Source organism: Bolinopsis microptera, chromosome 8 (genome assembly GCF_026151205.1).
Source record: "Bolinopsis microptera isolate Bmic1 chromosome 8, MBARI_Bmic_1.0, whole genome shotgun sequence".
Taxonomy (NCBI): domain Eukaryota; kingdom Metazoa; phylum Ctenophora; class Tentaculata; order Lobata; family Bolinopsidae; genus Bolinopsis; species Bolinopsis microptera.
In genome coordinates this window covers 5,886,143-5,901,693 of record NC_087079.1, presented here as the reverse complement: position 1 = coordinate 5,901,693, position 15,551 = coordinate 5,886,143, and the positions used below count along the sequence as shown (strand labels likewise).

Genomic DNA, 15,551 nt, shown 5'->3' with positions numbered 1-15,551 from the left:
ATTACAGTTTCAGTTACTGTTACAGTTTCAGTTACAGTTACTGTTTCAGTTACTGTTTCAGTTACTGTTTCAGTTACTGTTTCAGTTACTGTTTCAGTTACTGTTTCAGTTACTGTTTCAGTTACTGTTTCAGTTACATTTACTGTTTCAGTTACATTTACTGTTTCAGTTACAATTAAAGTTTCAGTTAAAGTTTCAGTTTCAGTTACAGTTTCAGTTTCAGCTACAGTTTCAATTTCAGTTTCAGTTACAGTTACAGCTGTTACTCTTACAGTTTCAGTTACTGTTACTGTTACAGTTACTGTTACAGTTACATGTTCTTTCTGCACAACACTACAACAGCTGGTGGATCTTGACTACCTTCTGTTTGTAACCCGGATACAGTGTGCTAGTTATACTACTGCTGTTATAGTGTAAACTACTGCAAACAGTAAACTTGCGAGTTGTCAGTTGCGGTGCAGTGTGTAAAGTGTACACTGTACTGTACATGTAGTTCACGTTATTTATTGCCTACCGTGCGTCTGTCAGCTGAGAGATCGTTTCTGGATCCCTAATGAGATTGTCAACACAGCTACCTGCTACATGACAGTAGTGTGTACAGTATTTATCGCTAACAACTGAGCACATGTTGTCTTTATCTCTGGTCTTCACTCTCTTTTTTATATCATTACTAAGCAAGCCAGCAAGGTTTCAACTTTAGTTGTAGTTTTAGTGGTCACCGTTTATTCTTTTTTAGGTTTAAATCCTTCTCTGTATTACTTTTTTTCCGTGATTACTACAATCTAATGTTCACTTTTTTTTTCTATTTCACTTGTAACAACCACAGTCCACAGAGCGTCTTGTTACACATCTGTCCAACTTTGCTTGCAGAATCATTCTGATAAAGTTCTTCGCTTTTCTGCAATTTTTAAGCCCCTCCCCCCTCCGCGCCGTTAGCCACTTTACACAAAGATATTGATATTGTGTAGAAGTTGCAAACTAGCGTCATTATTTGGAAACAACCCCTCCCCTCCGTAGTTACGTAATATGTAAACACTCCCTCATTATCTATTGTAACCCAGGCCTCTAATCACTTTGTAGAGAAATGTAACTATTGCAGCAGGGACAGAAGAGTTGTCATTGTCAGCGTCAAATCATTGGGCGCTCGTTACGAATTATCCTATTGTCCCTTTTAGATTCAATGATTTATATATGTTTCAATACGTCAGCCCACATGCCATCTTTTTTCTAATTATTATTCGATTATTGTTTCGTCTTTTTTATTGCGCTTTCTTTAACAGCATTATGAGTGTAACTTCATTATGGATGTTATCGTTTGGAGTTGCGGTGAGTGCAATGAGTTTAGACTTTAAAAGATGGATGCTTTTTCTTTTATCATAACCTATGGATCCAGATCACGAAAGTTTCTCCATCCTATCTTTCTATTTTTAAATTTCTACATTCCTGTTTCATTGATAATCGTTTTTTGATTGTGTAGACTATTGGACATCATAAATGTGATTGGAACATTGTTGTTTGCTCCCTCAGATCTATCTGTTACATATAATTATTAATTAAAAACATCGTCTTTTAAATTCATAATACATGCTTGGCCGTTCATCATAGTTAACGGATATTTTCGCAGCTCAAACAAACATTAATTACAAAACACACTTGAACACGTCATGCATTAAAACTTTAAAACACTGAGGAAGCTACTTTAAATACACTGTCCAATAACGGTCAAGTCTCGTGTTAGTTTGTTGCCGTGCAATAAATCAAGTGAGCGCTGTTTGGATTTTATTGTCGTGTGTTTATAAGCACACACTTGATACTGGTAACATGTGACAATACATTGTTGATTGTGGTCTGTGATTAATCATGTTTGGATGGGCCGCAGGTCCAATACGTGAGCAGTCGAGTTCAATTAATTCCATTCTAGTTTAATTTGATTATATTTTCTTGTTTTTTTTGTCGTGATTTTCAGAATGTTCTAGATGTAAGTGGTAGATAATGTTAATCCATGTCAGTTTTACATCAGATTTTATTTAGCGTGTTTATTTTCTGTAATGAAATATGATCCATTCTACTACCGATTACTTGCATTTTAAAAATTTGTTGAAAACATACCGTTAATTTGCATTGTGTAATATTATCGTCATTACTTCATTATTACGGGACCCTTCCCCCTTGGTTATGAAGTCGCATTATGTGTCAAGTCATATTATGTAAAGTGTGAACAAACAACTCCCAAGAATATTGACCACCTGGAATTGCCCCCTATTCAGTATTAACCTGATGACATGAACCAGCTGTCCAGTACCCACAATCACCACATTAACCACCACAACACCTTGTACCTCATCTAGAACCAAGATGTCACTTTGGCTGAGTGCCAACAATCTTAATGGCTTCCTTTTTATACAAAAGGTGGGACCGTGTGTGTACATCTCTAGCATACTTCACACAAAATTAGTGACTTATTTGTAATAGCGACTCCTTTATAATCTAACATTCTCTGTGACCACTGAGTAAAACGCGTGTAACAAAGTCCTGTACGGTGTGCGTTATAACTGCATTTTGTAACTTATAAGAGCATCTTTTAGTGTGCGATACTGTTGTACAACTTCGTTAATATTTTCAGCGACTGTATCATCAGGAATTCTTGATTGTAAAATTGTTTGAAGCAAATAAATTTAATTTCCTACTGTAATTATGGATAATCTTGTGAGTCCGATCTCTCTGAAATCATTTTGATATTTCTATTTAAATAATTTTTAATAAAATTTCTATTTAAACAAGTTAAACAAGTAAAAATGTCTAATTAATCATCTCACCCGCCCAGGTTTATGTCAAAACAAGTCCGACTGCCCCTGAACAACAGAGATGTGTCACGGTTCTTCAACAACTCAGTCTACAACCGCTCAATAAAACTGTGGGTCAACAATGTGTGCTTCACCTGCTCCCGGCTCATCCTGGCGCAGCACAGCAGCATCTTCGAGCAGCACCTCCGGGACTCGCCTCCCAGCGTTCTGCTGGAGGACTTCCACAATATTGAAGGAGCAGAGAATGGGATTCAGGATGCGCTGATTTTATTGTACGGAGGTGCGATAACAATGTCGATGAGGAACATACAGGTTCTGTCGAGATTCGCCACTATTTACAGAATAAAAGAACTCTTGAACTTGAGTATGGAGTGGATTAAAAATAACCTGGGCGTGGAAAACGTAATGATTTTCTTCAAAGCTTTGCAAACGGTGGATAGTAACGGAGACGTACAAGTTCCTGATGTAATCAGGAAGTTTATGGAAGAAAAAACAGGTCCGATAGTGGATCATTTGTTGAGCAGTTCTGACAATATTGACGATGAATTCCTCCTGGACATGCTGGAACTACCCAGCTCTTCCATTCTTGTTCAGAGATGTCTGAAAGCTGGCATGTTGCCAGATCCTATTGTCGAGCTTATTTTCAAGCACAGCAATACAATTAATGTGAACTTTCTCCTTCACGATGATAAGAGAACATATGTTAGGTTGATAACTATTCTGAAATCTAAGGCACGATCTTACAAGGACATGGAGAAAATAATTGACATTCAGCAGAAGTGTATCTCAAAAATGTGCCACCCGTACGGCTCTGTTGACTCTCTAGCTACTGGTGTCAACATGGCGGGTCTTACTCCCGCACCCTCCATAGCTACTATAGCTCCTCCCTCATCACGATCTCACAACGCATTCCAGCCAGTAGAACGGCCCCGAAGAGAGGAGTATCATCCCAAATCTCTAGAAAAGGATAGGGAGAATGGGCACACGCGCAGACAGAATAACAACCAAGAAGCTGAGTACCTCATGCCAGAGGAACTGAAACACAAACAGGACAGTCGATTTTTGCAGGACTTCAAGAAAGAAGAACCACCGCTGGATCAAGGTCGGGGTAGTTTCAGATCGCATAGAGATGAACCGCCTCCAGAAGAACCTCAGGGAAGTTTTAGATCTAACAGCAGACCGCCATTTCACATGCGAGACTCCTCGCAGGAGACTGACATTGCACCAGATTTCAATGCTTTTAATCATGACAGAAACCGTGAGGATCCTGTAGAGAAATCGTTCACGTCACAGCATCAAAACCAGGACGATAGAATGCCTGCCTCTGTGGTGGCCCAACTTAAACAGAATCTAGCCAAGAACTTTGTAGCAAAGTTTCCCGACCAGGGACTAAAATCTCGTGCTCAGATTCCTCAGATTCCAACAAACTATGATGACAATAAGGATAATTACGCTAGCGATGCTGAGACTTATCTTGAAGATCACAACAAGCGGACTAATTCTACCAGCGTGAACAGTGGAATGAAATCTTTAAGTCTGGGTAGAAATAACCGACCTATATCAGGTGAGCCCGAGGGGGATTCACACAAGACAAACTATGCTCAAGTTTACATGAAGAAGAGTCAGCTTCTAACTGATAGAGATAACAAGTTAATGGACAAGATGAATGTTCTGGCTCGGGATCAGGCTCACAACGTTACAGCTCATCAGGATGATATGATGGACGCACTTAACAAACTAGCGGAACAACAGGCCATTATCGAGCACACGTATGATAACATGTCCATACTGTCGGGCCGCATAGGACCCGGTAGAATCAGTCCCCTGAGGGAGAGTTCTATAGGTGGCAAACAAAACGACCATCACCCCCAGCCTCAACCAGAGAGACAGAGGGCTGCCAGCTCTACTTCTAAGAGGAGTGTCTTGGCTGTTGATAGTGTCAATGATTTTGAGGATGATAATCTTGGGAATAACCGCCACAACTCGGATAGTAACTCCCTGAGGGCTCCTATTCATATCCCCACTACCTTTGGTACGAAGGGTTCAGCTCGTAACTCTGTGAGGAGTAATAACTCTGTGAGGCCTCCCGACCTTCCCTCTCACCCCCCTCCGGGTGCGACTAGTTTTTTTGCCGGCGGGGCTTCGGAGGCCGAGTCCACGCCGCTAGAACGGCCTCCACCGACACTACACGTGCCGCCCCCGCCTAAAATAGTTGAGCATCCGCCAATTAACCTAGAGGAGATGAGTTCCCTAGATTCAGGTTTACCACCAGACATTGTCCCAGATCTACCTCCAGAGTGTCTCCCTGACCACGACCGTATGTACTCACCTCCCTTCTCCCCTGCCAGTTCTCGCCGTGTTTACTCCCCTCCAAGTGTTCGCTCTCAACCCCCTGCGTCTATCGCGTCCACCCGCTCCCGCCCTTTCTCTCCTCCTATCGTGGAGGAAGTGGAGGTAGACGACAGGGGACGCTCGCGCGGCGCTGCCCCATCTTGGTCCAGACCTAACAACGAGGAGAAAATCCCTATCACTAATCTAAAGAAGGAGGCTCCTAATCTTACTAAAGAAGAACTTATACAACATAGTGCTATTTTGTTAAACAAGCGGTCCCGTTCTAAGAGCAAGGAAAGAGCTAAGAGTAGAGAACGGAAATCAATGCGAAAGAAGAAGGGGGATCGTGCTGCGAAAAATATTTCTATCCCTATTTCTTCACTCGACAAAGGTAAACGTTAATAAGTTCAGATCAATTGAGAGCTCGTTTGAATAAGTCTTATAATGTGAATTTAAATTCTTTATTTTAAGATCTAAATTTTATCAGAAGTTTAAGTTTTGTAACAGATTATTATTATTATTACGCTGATATTGTGAAGCATTTAACGATTTAAACGTAGTTTTTGATATTATATTAGTTTAATATGAATATTAATATTATGATTAAATATTTCATAATATATTGATTTAACGACAGAGGGTAGACAGCGAAATAATTCTTTTGAACGTGAATTATTATCATTATCGGGTATGGTTGATATGTTCAGAATTAAGTTAATGCTAGATTTTATGTCTGAAAATAACACTGCTTTCTCTCTTCAAGGCGCCCCACACAGTTCACCCCTCATTCATAATATATGCGGTTTTTCCGAAACATTGTTGCAACATATTTCTTTTAAATGTTGATTGTTGACTTGCATCTCATGAAATGTTTTGAGTGTTCACCATATTCTGTTGCGCTGTAAGATGAGGGGTGACTGTAGATAAGACAACGTTCCTTAATCAATGTATCTTATGCAATATGCACGTGTCCAAATGACTGAATTACAAAAATATCTGTGCTCGTTGCTACATGCTTTGTCGTTGATAAGTTCTGATCCCGTGCACGCTTAACCCAGATGCTAGTTGCTAATATATCACCCGCTGGTTCTCCTTTACTTCGTATACCTGTCTGTGGAGTCATTTGGCTGTTTTTGATCCTGCTGAATTCTTGGAGCTGGGAATGCTGATTTGCACGCCAATCGATTACACCTTTCGCTCTGTCTACTGTCGGGTTTATTTCAGAAGTTAAGACCCTGGAACATCCCACGAAAGGCCGACCTAAGAAAGCTAAAAATCATCCCCCAACCTCACCAATAAGCCAGGAGCCGCCTCCAGCCAACACCAGTCCACCAGACAGAAAGCCCAAACCTTATCACATAAAGTTCATTCCTAGCAAAATACCCGGTAATACTTCTACTGAGGTTTAATGAATACGATTTTTATTTTCTAGGCATATTGTTTAAAAGGTTTTGCCTGTTATATTATTTATTATTACAGTAAATAGAAAGTTTCGTATCATTCTTGCTTTTAAACGCTTCGTTTATTTTCAGACAGAGAAGTCTATTTCAGCTCGTTCACAAATTCGGTAGTCTCAGACTCTTAGTGATGATTTTATTCAGATTTTATGTGCATTGTGTCATACAATTCAATATTTTATGTTTTTGTATCAAATCTTAATTCAGAAATACCTTTACGAATTACCTGTCTTATCTTGTTTCGTTAATTATTCAAGGGTCGAATTTTCAAAAAACTCTCAAAACTGTTGAGCGCCGTGTGGCAATTTAAAGGTAGGACGAGAGTTTTGTAGAAAATGTAAGGCGCGGATGGTGCTTTTGTGATTATTTGTAAGATAAGTTCCCGCGCCGCGCCTGCGCGCACATGACATTAATTTCGTGCGCGCAAACGATTATTTGCAGTACTTAAGGGGGGTCATCTACTCAGTACACAGTACAGAACGTCCGCCAAAATCGCAGATTTTCAGACCCCTCGCCCTGTCCGGGTGTGTCCGAATTTTCGAAACCACCCCTCCCCCGTATTACAGCTACTCTAAAGAGTATAAATAAAAACCAACTCAAATTCAGTTAATAAAATGTAGTTACTTAAAATAGACAATAATACACTAAGTGTCGGACTATTTTAGCACAGGTACATTTAAGTACTCGTTCAAAATAGAGGTCGATGACTCGATAGCGATCTAAACTTACAAAGTATTCTGTATCGAAGAGTTGAAATAAATGAGACTTTTTCGTTGTTTTGCCAAAATTCCCAAACTTCCCTGTCCGAAATTCCCAAACCACCCCCTCCCTACCTGCCAGACGTCCTAAGTAGATGGCCCCTTACAGTACTATACACAAATTTGACCATTGGTAATGATCTGGCCCGGCGCGCGCTACTTCGTAGCAAACGCCACTGACGTATTTCTCCGTGAAAAGCACGATAGCGTAAATATTGTCATACGTTGTATGACCCGCCGCGCACGAAGTGCGCGGCTCCCCCTGTAGCGTCGAAGACGCTACAGTGAAACGACCGTGGGGGTCACCACGTGATACAACGTAAATATGCTTTTGTCGCGTCGTATGTCGAAGTGCCTCAAAATTGATCTTGAACGATTCCCCGTTCAATTTTGGTCGCATAACGCCAACACAATGGTGCAAACTGCAGAATTAAGCAAATTATAGACATATTTCATACTTGTAGCGCGATGCACTACTGGGTCGCGCGCGCATCAAATAATGCTTCTCGCAACCTTCGGTAGATCGGCAAAATACACCACTGTGCCTCACCGAGCTGCGAAGGATTGACATCGTGAATCAAATTTTATACGTATCAAATTAAATGTGTTTTTGGTGGAAATATAGCATAAATGATATAGGCTTTACTAATTCGCTCACCCACAAATTACACGTGACTTTAGTTTTTATGCTTTTGCAGCCATACAAAACGGTTTTACATAAACCTTAATCCAAACCCTAACAATAACCCCGAAGCTAACCATAGCACTTACCACAACCCTTACCCGGGCTCTAAACAATCGAATTCGTATTTTACTAGCCTGTCACGTGACCAAAACGGTTTTTTGCCCATAACTCTCCAGGGAAGCATTTTAACCCTACGTCATGGGGGTGATTCGGAATCAGTGTCCAAAAATACACCGATCTAGATAACTGTCATGCCCAAAGGGCCTTTTCACAAGAATTTTCTTAAAATTTGGGCTTAAAAATGTCAACATGCATGTGGCAGGTAAAGCGTAATGTCAGATTTTTTTGATATTAGGTTTGATTGAATATACCAATCTGCTATAATCTCGAAAAGAAGGAAGCATGATAACGCTTACCTGGGGACCCTAGGCCAGGGCCTAGGGTCCACAGGTAAGCGTTTTCATGCTATTATGTTCATAAACGAACATAGAATAGAGATTCGGCGGAATGACAGGCTGAGCACCGCCCAGTAAAATAACGCGCGTAAAGCATCGATGAACGACAAACGACGTCCTCCAGGCTGTAGCCATAATGATACATAAAATTATCACAAAAATAGTCTGAAATTTTAAATTGGACCCAATATGTCCCGAAACTCTCTCAAAGAGAGAAAAGAAGAGGTTACAAAAGACCTGAATGAAACCCAAAAATTACAATTAGATCTTACATCAGAGAAAGGGGCAAGTTCCTGGCTTTCATCACTCCCACTCAAATCATTTGGATTCTGTCTCAACAAACAAGAATTCAATGACGCCCTAGCCCTTAGGTACAACTTTGGAATAAAAGATGCTGCAAGAAAATGTGTATGTGGAAGTGACAACTCAATAAACCACTCATTGATCTGCAAAAGGGGTGGGTATGTATCTCTCCGCCACAATTCATTGAGAGATGTGATAGCAGAGCTATTAGAAACTGCTGGCTGTAAAGATGTTACCACTGAACCTCTCCTCATTCCTGTCAACGGGAGAGAACTTCCTGCAGGGGCCAACAAAGCAGATGGAGCTAGATTAGATGTTAGTGCTAGGAGTGTATGGAACCCATTGGAAAGGGCATTTTTAGATGTAAGAGTATTTCATGCTCAAGCTCCTTCCAATAAGGCTCTTGGATCTCCAACCACTATGTACAATAGCCACGAGAGACAGAAAAAGAATCTATACAATAAAAGGATTGTAGAAGTCGAACATGGGACGTTTACACCGATAGTCCTATCAACCACTGGGGGTATGGGAAGGGAAGCTAATAAGTTCTTCAAGAAGTTAGCGGATAAACTATCTAGGAAATCAGGCCAACGATATAGTGAGGCAATGACATTTATTAGGAAGAGAGTAAGATTTGACCTATTGAGAACAACAATCATAGCTCTTAGAGGAGAGAGAGGTTTTAAAAGTAGTAGTGCAGTAAAAATAGCAGAATTAGATATAAATTTGGATACAAATACCAACATTATTATATTCCCAAACGTTTGAACCTTTAAATTAACTAGGAAAGTCAATCCTCAACTTGACTTTTACTGTTTTAAACAGATATGATGATATTAACTTAATTTATTATTATTATTATTATTTTTTTTTACATACTCCTTCTTAGTGTGGTGACTTGGGGTCCATAAATATAACAATACAAGCTGATAAACCAAAAAGAACAACTGGGGTAGGTAGGTAGCCCTGGTGGGTGTGTAAACTTTACGGTCTGCTCTCTCCAAGATCAGCCTGCTTCTCCATTTTACCGTGAAGCCTAATTTCTAGTTTTTATAAAATATACAATGCAAGTGCAGGTTTACTAATCTTAATCTACTTAACAACTCAATAGCCCAAGTCACCATACCCGTAGTATATTCCATGGTAATAGAAGAGCTTTAAAGTTTTTCAAATTGTTGCTATAATTGATTTAAATAAAAATTTGTTGTTTTCTTGTTGTTTTCTTGAGCCAGTTCTTTAAACTGGCTTACTTAAACTACTTAAAGGGTGTTCAAGGGTTTTCTATTGAATTTATATTGAATTTTATATAGGGTAATTCTGCCGTTTTCTCAGAAAAGGCAGTAAGTCCAATTTTTCGAAATATGACAATATTGGTATCAAAATTTTCAGTAGAAAATTCTCTACAACATGAGCTACATATTAATGTATAGAAACATTGTTGCATGCAATTTCTAAGGAAGTAAGTCCCAGTTGAGAAACATTATGTTCGGTTTTGGCCAATTATTTTCTGAGAGAAGGACGTAAGTCCGGACTTACTGCCTTTTCTGAGAAAATCTTGAAAATCTTCTGAGATAAGGAAGTAATTCCGTGGACTTACTGCCTTTTCTGAGATAAATTATCTGTGATAGGAAGAAGTAGCTGGACTTACTTCCTATAAAAGCATGCTAAAAGCGGAATTTTAGAAAGCGATTTCCCAAAAAGAACATAACTTTACTGCCGATTGATATTTTCGCTTGAAATTTTCAGAATCGATGTATAATTACATTTCAACTTTACTTAAGTGATCAAAATTTTCATTTAGGCCTCAAAAAAAATTTGGTGGCCGATTTTCAAAAACGCCGGATGTATTTTAGTCGCAAAACATAAACATTGGAGCAGTTATTGAGCTGTTATAATCGCAGAGAATGTTTAGTTTAGGTATATCTTTTAGATCAAGTTCATTTTCATCAAAATATCGATAAGATATCATTTAATGCACTGAAATCTTTCAAAATTGGCGAGTTTGCCTAAATAAGGGCAAACTATTATTCAAAAACATTTATTATATGATATGGAGCAATTTAGATTTACCTAATTGTTTATATTTTACAATATAATCCAAAATACATAGATCCATACCTCAAAAATTTAGTAAAAAGCTTGGACTTACTTCCTTCTCAGAAAAATATTGAACAGAGATTTTTCTCAGAAAAGGAAGTAAGTCCAAGTTTTCTCAGAAAAGGCAGTAAGTCCATCCAGTATGAAAAATAAGCTCGATTATTTGGCATAAAAATGGTTATATCTAAGCTTATGGACGGCTCAAAGCTTTAATTTTTTTGACAAATTAAAATTTGACTAATTATTGATAACTCAACGTGTTTACTTTCGATCTTACGCAAAAAGTAAGCGGAGAAAAAACCATAAACGCAAAAGTCGCAATATCTCGAAATGGCAAATATGGACTTACTGCCTTTTCTGAGAAAACGGCAGAATTGTTATATTATGTGTATATTGTTTGAATAATTTTTCTTCTTAAAAAAATTTGACTTGTACTCAAGTATAAAATGTTATTAAGGACAAAAGCCCAACGTCTCCAGATAAGCCTTCAGAGTATTAAGGTATATATTGAGAATGACTCGGAGTTACATAACCTGCTAGTTACGCAACACAACAGACTAAGTAACACTATTTAACTTTATTTGTTTCTTAATTATCTAGATCCTTGATACATGTTACGTATCACAAATATCAGAGATATTATTTTTCCGCCTCGCGCGCGAAAAGTAGCATGCAACGTATGTCAACTAGATCCTGGATAAATTCATTTCATCCCAAAAAAAAATCAAACTCTACTTATGATTGCTTTCTGCGTGCTGCTTTTAGTTGGTATCAGAACTAGATACGAATGTGGGACTGTTCCATTAATTCCTTGTTACCAACAAACAAACAAAATCGACTCAAAGTAGGGTTTCATCTAAAAAAGAAGGAAGCTAAACTCGTGTTTTGGGAGCACCTCACTACAAGAAGTATAAAGTGGCTCATTAATGTTCAAATAGATCGGCTACCTCTCAAACCTGTAAGTTAGAATATCTCCTGGCCTTTGATTGCTAAGTCCAAAAACTTTTGTTGTCATTGACGGGGTACAAATAAACTTAGAAATTAACCACCTTACCACTCAAAAGCTATGGTTATCTCCTGAATAAGCAACAGTTTTCAGATGCTATAGCTTTAAGATATAACCTGAAGCTGAAAGATTGTCCAAAACTTTGTACTTGTGGTGATTCCTACTCCGCAAACCATGCCCTCACGTGTAAACTTGGGGGTTATGTGACCTTGAGGCATAACTCACTTCGAGATACAATAGCTAATATCATGCGGACGGTCAAATGCAAAGACGTTCAGACAGAGCCCCCTCTTCTTCCAGTCAGCGGCATGCAGTTACCACGAGGTACAGTAACTGGAGATCAAGCCCGACTAGATATATCAGCAAGATCAGTTTGGAATGCGTTGGAAAGAGCATTTTTTGATGTAAGAGTGTTTCACGCTCCTGCTCCAACCAACGCCGCTAAACCAATTCCTATGATGTATTTGGCTCCCGAGACTGAGAAGAAAAGAGCATATAATGCAAGGGTCCTAGAAGTGGAAAAAGCTACCTTTACACCTTTAGTTTTCTCCACAACAGGAGGCATGGGAGTCGAAGCGCAACGCTTGATTAAAAAGCTTGCACAAAAGATGGAATCTCCAACGGGTCAGCGTTATTCAGACTCAGTTACATATCTTAGAAAGCGCTTGCGCTTTGAGGTATTAAAGACAACGGTTATTTCGATAAGGGGGGACAGAGGGCCCAAGTTGCGATATAAACCAGACAATATTGAAGATTTAGATTTAAATATTGAGCCCTTTGGCTAGAGAATACTTTCTTGAATATTTTCGATAGTTTTTAATATTGGTAATATTAATGAATTGTAATTGATTGATATGTAATATTTAGGCCCGTGGCCAGTTTTCAACAATTAAAAAAAAGGGGGGACTCCAACCCATGTAGCTGAGACACCTCACAGCAAGTAGACCAAAGTGGCTCTTGCTTGTGAACGGTGCATCAACTACCCGCAGGAAGTGGTGGGTTGGGAGTCCTCCGGCCCCTGGGATCATTTCGTCTGTAAAATTGTATATAATAAAAAATAGTACAGTAAAATATCTACAAAATTTACAGAAACAAATCTAGGAGACCTCAAAGCTCATATTCTGGGGGATGAGGTTGAAGGAATAAACTTAGAAAAACGCTTTGTTGATTAAAATTGTAGTTATAATAATTAATTAATCTGAAAAATGTATGTTAACAAATCTATGAAACCTCAAAACTAATCTTCTTAGAAATGAAGTTAAATGTAATTTCCTGAAGCCTGATGTAGTGAAATGTAACTCAATTTGTCCTCTGATTCCCACTGCACAATGAGCACTTCAACTTCTGGCACCAGGAGAAGAACGCCTGGTGAGTTGCCTGGATATCTAATTAATTGTTGCATGATTATATGATTGCATGGGTTATAAGGAATCTCATTGTAAGAGAAATTAACGTTATGAGAAATGTTTATAAAACTATAGTAAGACCCGACTTAGAACTTTGTGTTCAGTTCTTATAGTTGTGGTCTCCACCTGCTTGTCATGGGAATTGGGCTACTACCGTCAAACTGGAAAATAGCCAGAAATGGTTCACATGCCTTGTTGATTGTATTGGAACATTTCCTTAACGTGAAAGACTAGAGACCTTACAGATTACAAAACTTGGAGAGAGAAGAGTTGGAGAAGTTATGGTAAATCAGGGTTTGCAGTAAATCAGAGTTTTTGGCTCACATTTTGTTTGTTGAGCCCTATTTCACAGGGAGGAAGCCAATAGCATTCTTAAATAATAATTTTGTATCACATCCAAAAATATCCATCACAACCGAAGACACAGCCCATCAAAATGTAGCTTGCATTGAACACAACGTCGTAAAAACAAAACTGATATCACAATCCTGTGAAAATGTTGGATAATGTACTGTGCATGCATGTTGTTGTTGTTGTACATATATGTGTTTCCACTGTGTAACTATGTAACTTTCTAATTTGCATGGGGGCTGCTGTACATACAGAAAGAAACTTCAAATTAAGATATAGATATATTTCATAAATAACACATTGGTAATATGCTTCCTCTATTTCAGGAGAGAAAAGGATTGATCGGTTAGAAAAGGAAGGTGAGGAAGTGTATCAAAGTCTCAACTTTAAATGTGGGCGTCCACTAATGATCCCACCAGCTCCTAACTTATCACCTTACATTGACAAGTATCCAGAGGGAGCAGATTTGAGCGACAGCAATAAGAAAAGCAAAAATAGGCAAGAGGACTACACTGCTGAAGTAACAGTGTACAGGGTATTGGAAAGGTTGGATGACAACGTCATCGTGATTCATGGTATGGTATACAATCATGGAGATTACCAGATATTTGTTGATGACCATAAATCAAAGAAGAAAATTGGTGAAATTTGTAAAATAAAGAATAAGGAGCCGGAGGAGGAGTGTGATTTTTTAATAATTGGAAGCAATTATATAACAATCATAGAAGTCAAGAATATAACTGTTGAAGATCATCTCGACGTAGCAGCTGACCAGCTTAGTGCTTTGACAACAATCTTACATAATTCTTTTGAGCAGAGACTGAGGACTCTTGATCTGATAAAAGGCATTAACAAAGATGTGGTTGTTCATTGTTATACAGCATGTCCTAATTTGAGTAGGGCAAAGCTCCCTAAGTTGTTTGTTGAATCTGATCTGGTTTCCACAGTAATATTTAAAGAGGAACTTAATGATTTTCCCAAATGGTGGATGGATCACATCAGTGTAACTGGTGAGATTACTCAAAGTCCTCTGAGAGATACATATATTTTATTGGCATTATGGTGCACAGAAAAGAACAAGTGTGATAAACTGAAATGTAGCATGGGACAGACAATAACAAACATAGACAAATATCTCAAAGGTGGTGATTTTACGTTCATTAGCAAAAATCGAGATCCCAATCCTGGTGTTGCATCGGAGACCCCTCCAATGATTAAAGAACATTTTGGACTCAAGAACTTGACTGTGGAACAGCTCAGTGCTCTTAACTCGGAAAAACAGTTCTTATGGATTAATGGCCCAGCAGGAACAGGGAAATCAGTTGTCATTATGGGGAAGATATTAAAGTTGGCCCTATCAAACGACAAGCATAAAATTGCATTATTCCATTTTGTTGATAATTGCAACAACTACTGTAATCAGAACTTGAGTCTTCTTGAGAGTGCTGGGATCAAGTATGAGATGATATTTCCTGACTCCTGGTCTTGGAAGGGTCGAGATGAACAAAATGCGGCTTCTGCTTTATGTGACATTATATACAGGTGTCACCAGTCTAATCAAGTTGCTGTTATTGTATTAGATGTTGCATCAATTCAAATGTATAGAAAAGTGTGGCTTATTAAAATAGTTGGCTGCCAACAACATTGCTCTTTGTTCATTGACGACTACCAGTCTTATATTGGTATTAATAGCTATGTAAATTATGATGTTCCAATGTTAATCAGCACACTGATACAGTTATCTCTTGCAAACACGGTCTGGGTGGCCTGTGATGTTGTGCAGTATTGTTCATATTATTCATATTCTTTCCAAACACCCGCTAAGCATATGAAATGTATATTTGCAGAAAGGAAAATAGATCAAGAGCAGTGCAAGTGGGTGAATCTCACCAAAAATA

At 38.7% G+C, this 15,551-nt stretch overlaps 2 protein-coding genes across 3 annotated transcripts; both read left to right on the top strand.

Moving 5' to 3' along the window:
- Positions 1-833: 833 nt before the first annotated feature.
- On the top strand, positions 834-6,814 carry LOC134819277 (uncharacterized). 2 transcript variants are annotated; one of them, XM_063829122.1, is made up of 5 exons: positions 834-2,409; positions 2,825-5,526; positions 5,773-5,823; positions 6,360-6,521; positions 6,668-6,814. In XM_063829122.1, exons 1-5 carry the CDS (start codon positions 2,387-2,389, stop codon positions 6,718-6,720), a joined length of 2,991 nt encoding a protein of 996 aa, XP_063685192.1. In that variant the 5' UTR covers positions 834-2,386; the 3' UTR covers positions 6,721-6,814. The 2 variants fall into 2 exon arrangements, with proteins under 2 accessions (XP_063685192.1, XP_063685193.1); XM_063829123.1 differs by lacking the exon at positions 5,773-5,823.
- Positions 6,815-13,184: 6,370 nt separating this feature from the next.
- LOC134820109 (uncharacterized) lies at positions 13,185-15,512 on the top strand. Its single transcript, XM_063830330.1, has 3 exons — positions 13,185-13,264; positions 13,980-15,349; positions 15,501-15,512. Exons 1-3 carry the CDS (start codon positions 13,225-13,227, stop codon positions 15,510-15,512), a joined length of 1,422 nt encoding a protein of 473 aa, XP_063686400.1. The 5' UTR covers positions 13,185-13,224.
- Positions 15,513-15,551: the final 39 nt, after the last annotated feature.

Excerpts from the sequence above, each read along its gene's own strand:
- LOC134819277 (XM_063829122.1), top strand. The coding sequence starts at position 2,387 with ATGGCTTCCTTTTTATACAAAAG. Across the intron at positions 5,824-6,359 it reads TGAATTATTATCATTATCGG|AAGTTAAGACCCTGGAACAT; the intron begins GTATGGTTGATA and ends GGTTTATTTCAG. Across the intron at positions 6,522-6,667 it reads CATTCCTAGCAAAATACCCG|ACAGAGAAGTCTATTTCAGC; the intron begins GTAATACTTCTA and ends GTTTATTTTCAG.
- LOC134820109 (XM_063830330.1), top strand. The coding sequence starts at position 13,225 with ATGAGCACTTCAACTTCTGGCACCAGGAGAAGAACGCCTG. Across the intron at positions 13,265-13,979 it reads CACCAGGAGAAGAACGCCTG|GAGAGAAAAGGATTGATCGG; the intron begins GTGAGTTGCCTG and ends CCTCTATTTCAG.